The sequence below is a fragment of the Rutidosis leptorrhynchoides genome, chromosome 4 (assembly GCF_046630445.1).
Source record: "Rutidosis leptorrhynchoides isolate AG116_Rl617_1_P2 chromosome 4, CSIRO_AGI_Rlap_v1, whole genome shotgun sequence".
In the NCBI taxonomy this organism is placed as follows: Eukaryota; Viridiplantae; Streptophyta; class Magnoliopsida; order Asterales; family Asteraceae; genus Rutidosis; species Rutidosis leptorrhynchoides.
The window spans coordinates 62,953,415-62,969,226 of NC_092336.1; the positions used below are offsets into that span (position 1 = coordinate 62,953,415).

The window sequence follows — 15,812 nt, forward strand, 5'->3', positions numbered from 1 at the left end:
ACGGTACCTATATTGTCATTGCCTGAAGGGAATGATGATTTTGTGATTTATTGTGACACATCAAAGCAAGGTCTCGGTTGTGTATTAATGCAACGAACGAAGGTGATTGCTTATGCGTCTAGACAATTGAAGATTCACGAACAAAATTATACGATGCATGATTTGGAATTAGGCGCGTTTGTTTTTGCATTAAAGACTTGGAGGCACTACTTATATGGGGTCAAAAGTATTATATATACCAACCACAAAAGTATTCAACACATATTTAATCAGAAACAACTGAATATGAGGCAGCGTAGGTGGATTGAATTATTGAATGATTACGACTTTGAGATTCGTTACCACCCGGGGAAGGCAAATGTGGTAGCCGATGCCTTGAGCAGGAAGGACAGAGAACTCATTCGAGTAAAATCTATGAATATAATGATTCATAATAACCTTACTACTCAAATAAAGGAGGCGCAACAAGGAGTTTTAAAAGAGGGAAATTTAAAGGATGAAATACCCAAAGGATCGGAGAAGCATCTTAATATTCGGGAAGACGGAACCCGGTATAGGGCTGAAAGGATTTGGGTACCAAAATTTGGAGATATGAGAGAAATGGTACTTAGAGAAGCTCATAAAACCAGATACTCAATACATCCTGGAACGGGGAAGATGTACAAGGATCTCAAGAAACATTTTTGGTGGCCGGGTATGAAAGCCGATGTTGCTAAATACGTAGGAGAATGTTTGACGTGTTCTAAGGTCAAAGCTGAGCATCAGAAACCATCAGGTCTACTTCAACAACCCGAAATCCCAGAATGGAAATGGGAAAACATTACCATGGATTTCATCACTAAATTGCCAAGGACTGCAAGTGGTTTTGATACTATTTGGGTAATAGTTGATCGTCTCACCAAATCAGCACACTTCCTGCCAATAAGAGAAGATGACAAGATGGAGAAGTTAGCATGACTGTATTTGAAGGAAGTCGTCTCCAGAAATGGAATACCAATCTCTATTATCTCTGATAGGGATGGCAGATTTATTTCAAGAGTCTGGCAGACATTACAGTAAGCATTAGGAACTCGTCTAGACATGAGTACTGCATATCATCCACAAACTGATGGGCAGAGCGAAAGGACGATACAAACGCTTGAAGACATGCTACGAGCATGTGTTATTGATTTCGGAAACAGTTGGGATCGACATCTACCGTTAGCAGAATTTTCCTACAACAACAGCTACCATTCAAGCATTGAGATGGCGCCGTTTGAAGCACTTTATGGTAGAAAGTGCAGGTCTCCGATTTGTTGGAGTGAAGTGGGGGATAGACAGATTACGGGTCCGGAGATTATACAAGAAACTACCGAGAAGATCATCCAAATTCAACAACGGTTGAAAACCGCCCAAAGTCGACAAAAGAGCTACGCTGACATTAAAAGAAAAGATATAGAATTTGAAATTGGAGAGATGGTCATGCTTAAAGTTGCACCTTGGAAAGGCTTTGTTCGATTTGGTAAACGAGGGAAATTAAATCCAAGGTATATTGGACCATTCAAGATTATTGATCGTGTCGGACCAGTAGCTTACCGACTTGAGTTACCTCAACAACTCGCGGCTGTACATAACACTTTCCACGTCTCGAATTTGAAGAAATGTTTTGCTAAAGAAGATCTCACTATTCCGTTAGATGAAATCCAAATCAACGAAAAACTCCAATTCATCGAAGAACCCGTCGAAATAATGGATCGTGAGGTTAAAAGACTTAAGCAAAACAAGATACCAATTGTTAAGGTTCGATGGAATGCTCGTAGAGGACCCGAGTTCACCTGGGAGCGTGAAGATCAGATGAAGAAGAAATACCCACATCTATTTCCAGAAGATTCGTCAACACCTTCAACAGCTTAAAATTTCGGGACGAAATTTATTTAACGGGTAGGTACTGTAGTGACCCGAACTTTTCCATGTTTATATATATTAATTGAGATTGATATTTACATGATTAAATTTTTCCAACATGTTAAGCAATCAAACTTGTTAAGACTTGATTAATTGAAATATGTTTCATATAGACAATTGACCACCCAAGTTGACCGGCGATTCACGAACGTTAAAACTTGTAAAAATGACATGAAGATATATATATGGATATACATATGGTTAACATGAGATTATGATAAGTAAGTATCTCCATAAGTATATTAACAAAGAGTTATATACATATAAACAAGACTACTAACTTAAGGATTTCGAAACGAGACATATATGTAACGATTATCGTTGTAACGACATTTAAATGTATATATATCATATTAAGATATATTAATATATCATAATATCATGATAATATAATAATTTAACATCTCATTAGATATAATAAACAATGGGTTAACAACATTAATTGAGATCGTTAACTTAAAGGTTTCAAAACAACACTTACATGTAACGACTAACGATGACTTAACGACTCAGTTAAAATGTATATACATGTAGTGTATTTAGATGTATTAAAATACTTTTGGAAGACTTCAAGACATATATCAAAACACTCATACTTAACGAAAATGGTTACAGTTACTTTCCCATTCTTTTCTTTCATCAAGAATTCTAGTCGTATTCTTACCCGTATTATACACAGCTTCAAAACGTACTTACTATGGGTATATACCAATAGGAACTAGCATGGGATTCCACTCTTGATTATGTCATGTATGACTAATCAATTTTAACTTCTACCATGAGCTAGTCAACTAACTAGAACTCCTTTTAACCCCACTCACCACTCACCAATTACCACTCATCATTCTCTCCATTTCACTTCCAATTCTCTTTCTAATTCTCTCTCAACACACACACACTATTATGAATGTATTTTTCCAGTAGTTAATCATCATCTTCATCAAAAATCACTTCAAGAATCAAGCTATAATCATCATAGGAAGAACACTTCAAGAACACTTCAAAAATCCCTTCAAGTTTACTAATTTACTTCCAAGCTTTCTAATCCATTCCAAGTAATCATCTAAGATCAAGAAACTTTTGTTATATACAGTAGGTTATCTTTCTTATTCAAGATAATATTCATATTCAAACTTTGATTCAATTTCTATAACTATAAACTATCTTAATTCGAGTAAAAATCTTACTTGAACTTGTTTTTGTGTCATGATCCTACTTCAAGAACTTTCAAGCCATCCAAGATCCTTTGAAGCTAGATCATTTCTTGTCACTTCCAGTAGGTTTACCTACTAAACTTGAGGTAGTAATGATGTTCATAACATCATTCGATTCATATATATAAAACTATCTTATTCGAAGGTTTAAACTCGTAATCACTAGAACATAGTTTAGTTAATTCTAAACTTGTTCGCAAACAAAAGTTAATCCTTATAACTTGACTTTTAAAATTAACTAAACACATGTTCTATATCTATATGATATGCTAACTTAATGATTTAAAACCTGGAAACACGAAAAACACCGTAAAACCGGATTTACGCCGTCGTAGTAACACCGCGGGCTGTTTTGGGTTAGTTAATTAAAAACTATGATAAACTTTGATTTAAAAGTTGTTATTCTGAGAAAATGATTTTTATTATGAACATGAAACTATATCCAAAAATTATGGTTAAACTCAAAGTGGAAGTATGTTTTCTAAAATGGTCATCTAGACGTCGTTCTTTCGACTGAAATGACTACCTTTACAAAAATGACTTGTAACTTATTTTTCCGACTATAAACCTATACTTTTTCTGTTTAGATTCATAAAATAGAGTTCAATATGAAACCATAGCAATTTGATTCACTCAAAACGGATTTAAAATGAAGAAGTTATGGGTAAAACAAGATTGGATAATTTTTCTCATTTTAGCTACGTGAAAATTAGTAACAAATCTATTCCAACCATAACTTAATCAACTTGTATTGTATATTATTTAATCTTGAGATACCATAGACACGTATACAATGTTTCGACCTATCATGTCGATACATCTATATATATTTCGGAACAACCATAGACACTCTATATGTGAATGTTGGAGTTAGCTATACAGGGTTGAGGTTGATTCCAAAATATATATAGTTTGAGTTGTGATCAATACTGAGATACGTATACACTGGGTCGTGGATTGATTCAAGATAATATTTATCGATTTATTTTTGTACATCTAGCTGTGGACAACTAGTTGTAGGTTACTAACGAGGACAGCTGACTTAATAAACTTAAAACATCAAAATATATTAAAAGTGTTGTAAATATATTTTGAACATACTTTGATATATATGTATATATTGTTATAGGTTCGTGAATCAACCAGTGGCCAAGTCTTACTTCCCGACGAAGTAAAAATCTGTGAAAGTGAGTTATAGTCCCACTTTTAAAATCTAATATTTTTGGGATGAGAATACATGCAGGTTTTATAAATGATTTACAAAATAGACACAAGTACGTGAAACTACATTCTATGGTTGAATTATCGAAATCGAATATGCCCCTTTTTATTAAGTCTGGTAATCTAAGAATTAGGGAACAGACACCCTAATTGACGCGAATCCTAAAGATAGATCTATTGGGCCTAACAAACCCCATCCAAAGTACCGGATGCTTTAGTACTTCGAAATTTATATCATATCTGAAGGGTGTCCCGGAATGATGGGGATATTCTTATATATGCATCTTGTTAATGTCGGTTACCAGGTGTTCACCATATGAATGATTTTTATCTCTATGTATGGGATGTATATTGAAATATGAAATCTTGTGGTCTATTGTTACAATTTGATATATATAGGTTAAACCTATAACTCACCAACATTTTTGTTGACGTTTAAAGCATGTTTATTCTCAGGTGAATACTAAGAGCTTCCGCTGTTGCATACTAAAATAAGGACAAGATTTGGAGTCCATGTTTGTATGATACTGTGTAAAAACTGCATTCAAGAAACTGATTTCGATGTAACATATTTGTATTGTAAACCATTATGTAATGGTCGTGTGTAAACAGGATATTTTAGATTATCATTATTTGATAATCTACGTAAAGCTTTTTAAACCTTTATTTATGAAATAAAGGTTATGGTTTGTTTTAAAAATGAATGCAGTCTTTGAAAAACGTCTCATATAGAGGTCAAAACCTCGCAACGAAATCAATTAATATGGAACGTTTTTAATCAATAAGAACGGGACATTTCAAAAGGATCCTTGAATGGCTTGAAAGTTCTTGAAGCAGAATCATGACACGAAAACAATTTCAAGTAAGATTTCCACTCGAAATAAGATTGTTATAGTTATAGAAATTGAATTAAAGTTTGAATATGATTATTACCTTGTATTAGAAAGATAACCTACTGTAAGTAACATAGGTTTCTTGATCTTGGATGATTACTTGGAATGGATTTAGAAAACTTGGAAGTAAACTTGCAATCTTGGAAGTATTCTTGATTTTATGAAACTAGAACTTTTGGAATTTATGAAGAACACTTAGAACTTGAAGATAGAACTTGAGAGAGATCAATTAGATGAAGAAAATTGAAGAATGAAAGTGTTTGTAGGTGTTTTTGGTCGTTGGTGTATGGATTAGATATAAAGGATATGTAATTTTGTTTTCATGTAAATAAGTCATGAATGATTACTCATATTTTTGTAATTTTATGAGATATTTCATGCTAGTTGCCAAATGATGGTTCCCACATGTGTTAGGTGACTCACATGGGCTGCTAATAGCTGATCATTGGAGTGTATATACCAATAGTACATACATCTAAAAGCTGTGTATTGTACGAGTACGAATACGGGTGCATACGAGTAGAATTGTTGATGAAACTGAACGAGGATGTAATTGTAAGCATTTTTGTTAAGTAGAAGTATTTTGATAAGTGTCTTGAAGTCTTTCAAAAGTGTATGAATACATATTAAAACACTACATGTATATACATTTTAACTGAGTCGTTAAGTCATCGTTAGTCGTTACATATAAATGTTGTTTTGAAACCTTTAGGTTAACGATCTTGTTGAATGTTGTTAACCCATTGTTTATTATAACAAATGAGATGTTAAATTGTTATATTATCATGATATTATAATATATAATATAAATATAATCTTAGTATGATATATATACAGTTAAATGTCGTCACAACGATAATCGTTACATATATGTCTCGTTTCGAAATCATTAAGTTAGTAGTCTTATTTTTACATATGTATTTCATTGTTAATACACTTAATAATATATTTACTTATCATTTAACATAATTAACCAAGTGTATCAATATCTTAATATGATTCATATGTACCTAGTAAGACGTTGTTATAACGATAATCGTTATATATATCGTTTTCGAGTTTCTTAAATTAATAGTCTCATTTTTATGTATATAACTCATTGTTAAAATACCTAATGAGATACATACTTATAATAAAATCATGTTAACTATATATATAACCATATATATGTCATCGTATAGTTTTTACAAGTTTTAACGTTCGTGAATCACCGGTCAACTTGGGTGGTCAATTGTCTATATGAAACCTATTTCAATTAATCAAGTCTTAACAAGTTTGATTTCTTAACATGTTGGAAACACTTAATCATGTAAATAACAATTTCATTTAATATATATATAAACATGGAAAAGTTCGGGTCACTACACTGGTTTGCTCTGATACCACTCTGTAACGTCCTCCAAATAGGGTCTGGAAGAAACGTCACTAATATCAAATAAACCAACATATTATAATATACGAGAACAATACTACATGATAAAATCAAACTTTATTGAGAGTACGCAGCGGAAAATGAAATGTCGTTACAAGAATTGAAATTACAATAAAGTAAATGTTTCAAATGCAAGAATAGTAAATGCGATATCTCTTGTTCCTAAGTCCAAGTAGCATCACATAAGCAGTAAGTAAGTAAGCTTGAATCAATCAGCACCTGAGACAAACATGCTAAAGTGTCAACCAAAAAGGTTGAGTGAAATCATAGGTTTAACAAAAGTAGTTATCGTTGTTTTTAGACCACAAGATTTAGTTTGTAAAGTTGATCTCCTGCAGGATCAAAAAGTTGATCTCGCAGATCTAAAAGTTATGCCAGTGCGTGATATTTAGACTAAACGTTCAAGTTTTCCCCAAAGACAAGTTGTAGTTTATACTTGTCGGTTTAATTTCATTATTAAGTAATACAATGACTTGGTCAAATGTATCGGGGACGTTACTCCCGATAGGCCTACCCCCAATAATTAAGCGTGCATTCAACGAGCAATTAAAAATATCACTATAGGGACTTAGTCGGACATAGCCGGGTATAGCATAGTTTAGTAGTTTGGTACTTGTGTCTAAGTTGTAAAATGTAAAAACAGCATGTGTCTCACCCCAATAAAAGTAAGTAAGTTTGCTAGCAATAAAGAGTGGGGCTATGAATTCACCTTAGTAAGTAGAGAGAGAGAGTTATTCCTCGGAATAGAAAGTTGGATGAGTGAGCAGAAAAGTCAACCTATTGACATTTAAGAGTAGTAAGTGTTTTTGCCCAAGTTTAAGTAGATGTTTAAGTATGATAGTGTTGTAAGTATAGTTCGTTTTACTAAGTTTTCTTTCCTAGTAAGTTTCTATTTTTAGAAAGTTTCCAATTTTAGTAGATTTCTTATCTTAGTAAGTTTCTATAACTAGAAAGTTTCTACTTTAAGAGTGTTTTCCATTTTAGGATACTTGCCGTATTAGATAAGCTTCCAATCACCCCTTTCCCTTCGAATGGCCATTTTAGGTCTAGGGGCTTGAGCTATAGGATCCTTTAAATCGGAAATCCAAACCCTTCCGCCTAGAGTTTTGTAGAAACCATTCGTCAAGAAAGTTCGAAGATCTATACATCTCTAATACATATCCCAAAATGTTTTATGTGTTATAATATTAGTAGTAGGTTATAGGTGTTAGTAATAGTAATAGTGTATACATGTTAATTAATAGTATAAGTAGTATTAGGGTTTCATTAATTAGGGTTAGTTAATTAAAGTAGTATTTTAATGATTAAGGTTTAGGGTTTTGAGGATCTAAATAATATGAATGTTAAGAACATGCACGAATATGATTATGAATATAAACATGAATTGAAAGAAAGATTTAAAAGTTTTAAGATTTTGGATCATACCTTGTTAATGATGATGAAGATTATAAAGAAACAAGAAGAAAACTTTGTGATGAAGATCAAATAACCCAAATAATAAAGAACACGTTTGAAAATCTTGATGAACACGAAGAACAAGCTTGAAGATCCGAATACCACAAGAGAGGGAGAGAGCGAGAGAGAGAGAGAGAGAGAGAGAGAGAGAGAGAGAGAGAGATTGTTTTTGAGAGAGGATTTTGGTGTGATTTGTGAATGAGAAACTAGGAGCCTAGGGGTGTTTATATAGTGCAAGTATTAGAGTGTTAGTCAACATAAGGATGTTCTAATTAATAATTTTATTTTATTTTATAATTTTTAGTCAACAATAAGTGGTACTAGTTTATATATATATATATATATATATATATATATATATATATATATATATATATATATATATATATATATATATATATATATATATATATATATATTTTATTTTTTATTTAGTCAACATAAGGATGTAATTGTTTAAGATTCTTTAGTCTCATTATTATTATTATTATTATTATTATTATTATTATTATTATTATTATTATTATTATTATTATTATTATTATTATTATTATTATTTTTACATTTACTACATGATAAGTATTATTTTCTTTTTACTAATTCATGACTTGTATATATATTTTTTTATTTAGTTCCCAATTATTTTATTATTTATATAAATGTCACTTTTTATTTATTACTTATAGGTTATTAGTTATAATATTACATAAATGCATAAATTTTAATTAGCAGTGAGTGTCGACTAACAGTTTATTATTTTCATCTTTTATTAACTTGTCAATTATTGCACAAAGTTAATTAATATGTATTATAACTCTTAACACTTAACAATTGTTGATTAAAGTTTAATCATTAAGTTTTAATTATATTGTTTGGGCATTTAATATTGGAAAAATATAGAATGGAAAAATGAGGGTCGTTATAACATCAAGCTCACTAAAGACCCGACGACGGGAAAAATGGAATGAATGAACCGAACCAGCTGCATCAAATCAGAACCAAATGTAGAACCAAACTATAAGGGAATCAGTCATATCCGCCAAATTTTCTAAGGACATTTACAAACCCCCTAGTTATAAATAGACAGCATACCTCAGTCAGCTTCAACCACCACCTGCTCCATCTTAGGTCACCGACAACCACCGGCAGTCGACAACTACAAATGGAAACAAGCAGCAACTGCCAACTTTAATACACCACCACCCGCAACCACCAAAAACAGGAACCAACCACAACAGCCACCCAAAGCCGCCACAGCTGCTACCCACATCCGGTAGCTGCCGGCAGCAGCCCATCCACCGAAAACTGCCGGATTTCTACACAAAAAAATGCACACCTGCAGCCACCCAAATTGACCCCGCGCTCTAACCAACCCGAATTCTGACTAATAGGGATTTAGAGTTCCATCGAAACTCGTCGCCTACAACCACAGAAGAGAAGAAAATGGAGGCCAGTAACAGAGTAAACGACAAAGAGACCAACCCAAACCCCACCGAAACAGAAACAACCCAACAACACCCCCCCCCCCCCCCCCCAAAAACACAAAAGCACCCAGAACCCGTATGAAGAACACACGGATTCGCAGCCTGGACGCCGTAAGTGATGCCGGAGATGACTAAAGGGCCATAACCATCGTCGGAAAAGGGGATAGAGCGGTGTACCTTATTAAACGGAAAGCGGTAAGGCCGAACCACCGGCGAGATGCCGGTGGTCGGAGAGGAGGTCCGTGAAGAGGTTACAAACCCGCACAAGCTTCAGATCTAGAAGAGAGGAGGTGGCGACTGAACAAAATTAGGGCAACCAAGGAAGAAGACGATGTAGAAGAAAAGAGAGAAAAAAAAGGTAGGGACTATTACCTGCTGTTGTTGGAGCTTACTATAAGAAAAAAGGAATTAAATTGAAGAAGCTTGCTGAGTTCGTCGGAGAAGAAAAGCAAAAGAAGTTAGGTGGCACAAAAACCAAGTCAAAGGATAAGGTGAAGAGAGTTATTATTTGCGTTATATTTCATTGAATCTGTGGTTCCTAGGGTCATCAAACTAAATGAAGGTGCGACTTGAGCAACTATGTTTCAATGACATCGATAACATTACTAACATAATTGAGCAAGAAGGCGCGACTTGATTTCAAATACAATTTCCATCCATAATATATATATATATATATATATATATATATATATATATATATATATATATATATATATATATATATATATATATATATATATATATATATATATATATATATATGCCGACTAACTTTTTGGTTATGGAGAAAAGTCTTAGTATATTTTGGATAAAAGTTAAAACCATGATGATGTGCTCTCTTTGTTACTAATTTCTTTTAGTCTACTCCAATATGATGGCCAAAAATTTAAAGATGCAAGTGTTAAATAAGAAGATTTATTTCAACTACAATAAGTTCACACCTTATTTTTTTTCATCAAAAGAGAAGGGATGCATTAATCTTTTAAATTATTTTTATTTTTGATTTTTGACTTAATTTTTATTTTTTTTAATAGAAATAGCGAGCCTACCAGTTGAGCTTTTTCAACGTTTTGTCAAAAAAGTAAAGTAAAAAAGACAACTTTAAATTTAAATTAAATATTAGTAATAACAATAATAATAAAAAAAAGAAATATAAAGAAAGAAAGAAAGAGATAGATTCCCGCTCTCACATACAAAATTTGCTTTCTGCAGAAGTCAAAGGGTGTTGTTTGTTAAGTAAACGACAATACCATTTTGTCAGGCATATTCGCTCTATTTCGATTATTATTTAGTACTCCGTAATAATGACAATAAACAATAAATAACTAATGAAATGATTTATGAAACCAGCAGTTTATTTAAATGAAACAGTTTAATAATATATTTTAGGTATTAAGTGAATGTAAATGCTAAAGTCATTTAGTTTAATGACCCGTGAGACCACAAATTTCGACTAAGAAACGTGTCGTTGTTAACTTGGTCAAAATAAATGAATTATATTCATTCTCCCACCACATCCTTTTAATTTTTATCACAACTACTATTTTCCTTATCATAAATGGAACTCATTTAACATTAAAAGAGGGATTGAAATTACCTGGTTCAACCTCGCAAAAATCATGATTATTTTTGAATTATTATATCATACTATATAGCTTCATTTTAATTAGTCACAATATGATATGACGTATGTTATCGATTTTCAGATTCTTGTTGTTTAACAAACATAAAATAATAAAACATTAAAAGTGTGATAAATTTGATCATCAAACAATGCATAAAAGAGAATAATTCTTTTAAAAAACCATTAACAATGCCATGAAGGTTTGTACCTGCTTTTTGAAAACAAAAGGTTATTGAAAAATATGATGAAGATCGAGAAAAATAGTTGTAAATGTTTGTACATATTGAAAAAAAAGTTGTGATACTATATGGTGTAGATACTCCGAGATATATATTTATAAAACAATAATACCGTATTAAATATTAAATGATAATTTTATTAATTATTTTTGCCTTTGAAATCGGCATTCATATATTATTGACATTTATTTGTTTTTATTTCGTATCTTTTTAATTAGAATTAATATTAATATAAAATAAAAACATCATTATTATGAAAATTAAAGTGTAATTAGTGAAAGAATAACATAATCATTTTAAAGTTTTATATTTGTTTTTTTTTTGTATCTTTTTTACTTAGAAGTAATATTAATATTAATATTAATATAAAATAATGACATCAACATTATGAAAATTAAATGGGTAATTAGTGAAATGATAACATCATTATTTTAGAGTTTTATATATCTGAAACAGAAAATTACGGAGTAATAATTTATTTAAGTTATTAAATAATTAGTTACTATAAGTACATTTTTTTAAATTATAAAATACTTAGGATTAATGACATCATCTAAGTCATCTAGATTTTTTTTTTTTATTTTTTTTAACAAAGAAATTAGCTTAATAATGACATCATCATTATAGAATTTTAATAGAAACTATAGATACGGAGTAATAATTATTTTGTTATCGTTATTTTTATTGAAAAAAAAAGCTTAAACTTTTATAACAAAATTAGGGGTATATGCCCACGGGTCTTATTATATTTTACAATTAGTATTAAGGTTATTGGGCCAAGGCCCAATCTTATCCAAATGTTGTAGCCTACGTTTTTTGATTAAAGATATGAAATGACGATAAAACAAAACGGCAAATCCCTTTTGCACTTATTTTACTATTACTATTTATTAGAGTAAACTATTAATTTGAAACATGTCAAAATAAAATACTGGACTATTAATATGGGATAGAGGGAATATTAGTAAAGTAATTAGTAAAGTAATTTGCAAATACTTACAGATAAAGATTGGTTTCAATTCCTGACTATGCCAAATTGTTCAAAAAAGTAGTGTGACTAGAGAGTGAGCATAATGCGCAGTTAACCCGGTACCAGGTTTCGCGCTCGGGGGGCTTGATTACCCGAGGTTTTACCTTCTGTGGGGAGCCAATATGCTCGTTCATAGGTTGTTTCCTCGCTTACCCAAAAAAGAAGATTTAATTAGGCTTTACAAACTTGAGAAACAAGACCCTTCTCATTAACAATCCCAACTGTATAAATCTAACAAAATAAAAAAGATGCTTTCTTTCAAAATATATTACAAGTGAAATTTATTAAAATAAGAGGGGGAAATACATATCTGGATATGATTTATAGCCCCATATCACCTAACATTACAAAACTCACATCCCAATTCAGGTTTAATGTATACCAATCATATTATACTAAATTGTAGCATCCCAAACTTCCAAATCTGCAAAATTTGAATCAAAATTAGGGTGGTAACCTTCATCTTTCATTAGCTTACTCAACCTGTATATCTCCATACGTATTTCTTTAACTTGTGGATGCAACTGGTCTCCAACAACAAACACATGAAAGTGGCTCTTAAGCTCAATCCAGCTACACCCCGGCTCCTTACTTACCCCACGCTGACTCATCATTTCTCTAACCCGTTCAACATCTTTTGATTTTCCAAGAGCCTTATAAATACTAGATAATTGTACATATGCAGAAGATTCTTGTGACCCCAATTCCATTAACTTCTCACCAGCATACGCTCCTATTTCATAGTTATGATAATTCCTACAAGCACTTAATAATATACGCCATAAGCAAGGACCATGATCAATGGGCGCTGATTCAATAAATTCTTTAGCTTCATTGAGCTGTCCACCACGACTCAAAAGATCAACCATACATGCATAATGATCAATTCTAGGAATAATACCATATTCATTCGACATCATTTTAAAATAATCCCACCCTTTTTCTACCAATCCCATGTGGCTACAAGCAGTTAAAATGTTCACAAAAGTAACATAGTCCGGTTTTGTACCCTCAATCTGCATTTTATTAAACAATTCAAGTGCTTCATTGCCTAGCCCATTTTGGGCCAGGCCCGAAATCATTGAGTTCCAAGAAACGACATCCCTTGATGGCATTCTTGTAAATACAAGATCCCCATCTTTAAGGCTTCCACATTTAGTATACATATTCGAGAGTGCACTTCCAATTGGGACCTCGAGCCCAAATCCATGTTTAATACTAGTGGCATGTATCTGTTTTCCTTGTTCTAACATAGCAAGACTTGAACAAGCTTTTAAAACACTTGCCATTGTTAGCTCATTTGGATATATGCCTTCTGTTCGCATTCTACAAAACAAGTCCAACGCACTTTCGTTTTCTCCATTTTGAACATACCCACCAATCATTGAAGTCCACAACACGATATCAGGTTCTTGTAAATTATCAAACCCCTTTCGAGCATCATCTAAGAAACCGCATTTAGCATACATATCGACTACAGCTGTCATTATATAAATTTGATGTTGAAACCCTAACTTTATCGAGTACGCATGTGTCTCCTTCCCCTCTTCGATAGCTGAAGCATCACTACACGCATTAAGAACCCCAACAAGAGTAAACTCACTAGCAACTAAACCACTATAATGCATTTTTGAAAACAAGTTCAAAGCTTTCTTGCAATTCCCACCCTGTGCGTACCCGGTAATCATTGCAGACCATGTGATCGAATTCTTATTACTCGAAAACTCAAAAGCCTTATCAGCCTCATCCAAGCTTCCACATTTTGAATACATTGTAACCATCGCATTACCAACAGATACATGAGACAACAACCCATGTTTAAGTCCAAGGCAATGAATTTGTGAGCCAATGTTAACAAATTCCGGCGAAGTAAACGCACTCAAAACGCTTGTCACAACAAACTCATTAACATGCTGATTTTCCTCAGCTACCACTCTTTTAAAAAGCTCCAACGCATCAACACAAATCCTCTGCATTGCGTAACCAGAAATAATCGTCGCCCAAGATATCGAATTTCTCTCAGGCATTTCATCAAACACCTTGCGTGCATCATCAACCAACCCAGCTTTACAATACATATTCAACAAAGAGCTACCAACAAACACGTCCTCACATTCTCCCAACTTAAATGCAACCGTGTGAACTTGTTTCCCGCCAACCGAATCCATCAAAGCGGATGCAGCAGTAAACGCACCAGCAAACGTTCGCGCATCGGGTATTACAACAGAATGATCTTCAGACAACAAATTCTTGAACAATTGCATGACATGAACGGAATTGTGACGGCCGCCGAGTTGAGAGTAGCCGTTGATTAATGAGTTCCATGAAACAATGTCTTTGTTGTCGATAGCTTTGAATGCGAGATGAGCTTCGGGTAAAAGATGGCATTTGGCGTAGAAATTAACGAGTGAATTGAGGATGTATGAGCAGTGAGTTGACCCGGTTTTGATGATGTGAGCATGGAGCTTTTTACCATTAACGATGTTTTTTTGTTGGGTGTATTCCAAGAATTGGGTGAAAATTGATCGATAATGTGGAGCTGCGGTTGTCATGAAATATTTTAATTCTATTCAACCGGAAAAACACCATAGTTCACAAGATTAAATTAAATACGGTAAATTGATCAAAATACACTTTTTTTTTTTTTTCACGTTTCAAACAAAATACACTTTTTTTTAAAATTGTCTTTTTACACCATTCGGTAGACGGGATTCCGTCTACCACCTTTATCTGTCGTCTACTACCATTTTTACAAAGTAGTCGACGGTGAGATAAAGGTGGTAGACGAATTCCCGTCTACTGGCAGGGTTATTAGACAGCAAGAACAAAGCAGTAGACAGACATTTACAAAGTAGTCAACCGTCTACTGCCTTGTTGTTGCTGTCTACTGCCTTGTTGTTGCTGTCTACTGCCTTGTTAGTGTCTACAAGGCAGTAGACAGCAACAACAAGGCAGTAGACAGCAACAACAAGGCAGTGCCACCTTTATCTGTCGTCTACTACCATTTTTACAAAGTAGTCGACGGTGAGATAAAGGTGGTAGACAGAATTTACAAAGTAGTCGACCGTCTACTGCCTTGTTGTTGTTGTCTACTGCCTTGTAGACACTAACAAGGCAGTAGACAGCAACAACAAGGCAGTAGACGGTCGACTACTTTGTAAATGTCTGTCTACTGCTTTGTTCTCGCTGCCTACTAACCCTGCCAGTAGACGGGAATTCTGTCTACCACCTTTATCTCACCGTCGACTACTTTGTAAAAATGGTAGTAGACGA

At 33.0% G+C, this 15,812-nt stretch overlaps 1 protein-coding gene across 1 annotated transcript; it reads right to left on the minus strand.

The window, feature by feature from the left end:
* Positions 1-12,840: 12,840 nt before the first annotated feature.
* On the minus strand, positions 12,841-15,121 carry LOC139840285 (pentatricopeptide repeat-containing protein At2g33680). Its single transcript, XM_071830546.1, has 2 exons — positions 14,217-15,121; positions 12,841-14,105 (listed from the first exon to the last, which is right to left on the minus strand). The coding sequence occupies exons 1-2, from the start codon at positions 15,089-15,091 to the stop codon at positions 12,935-12,937; spliced, it is 2,046 nt and encodes a 681-aa protein (XP_071686647.1). The 5' UTR covers positions 15,092-15,121; the 3' UTR covers positions 12,841-12,934.
* Positions 15,122-15,812: the final 691 nt, after the last annotated feature.

Excerpts from the sequence above, each read along its gene's own strand:
- LOC139840285 (XM_071830546.1), bottom strand. The coding sequence starts at position 15,091 with ATGACAACCGCAGCTCCACATTATCGATCAATTTTCACCCAATTCTTG. Across the intron at positions 14,106-14,216 it reads TGGTCTGCAATGATTACCGG|TGATGCTTCAGCTATCGAAG; the intron begins GTACGCACAGGG and ends TAATGCGTGTAG.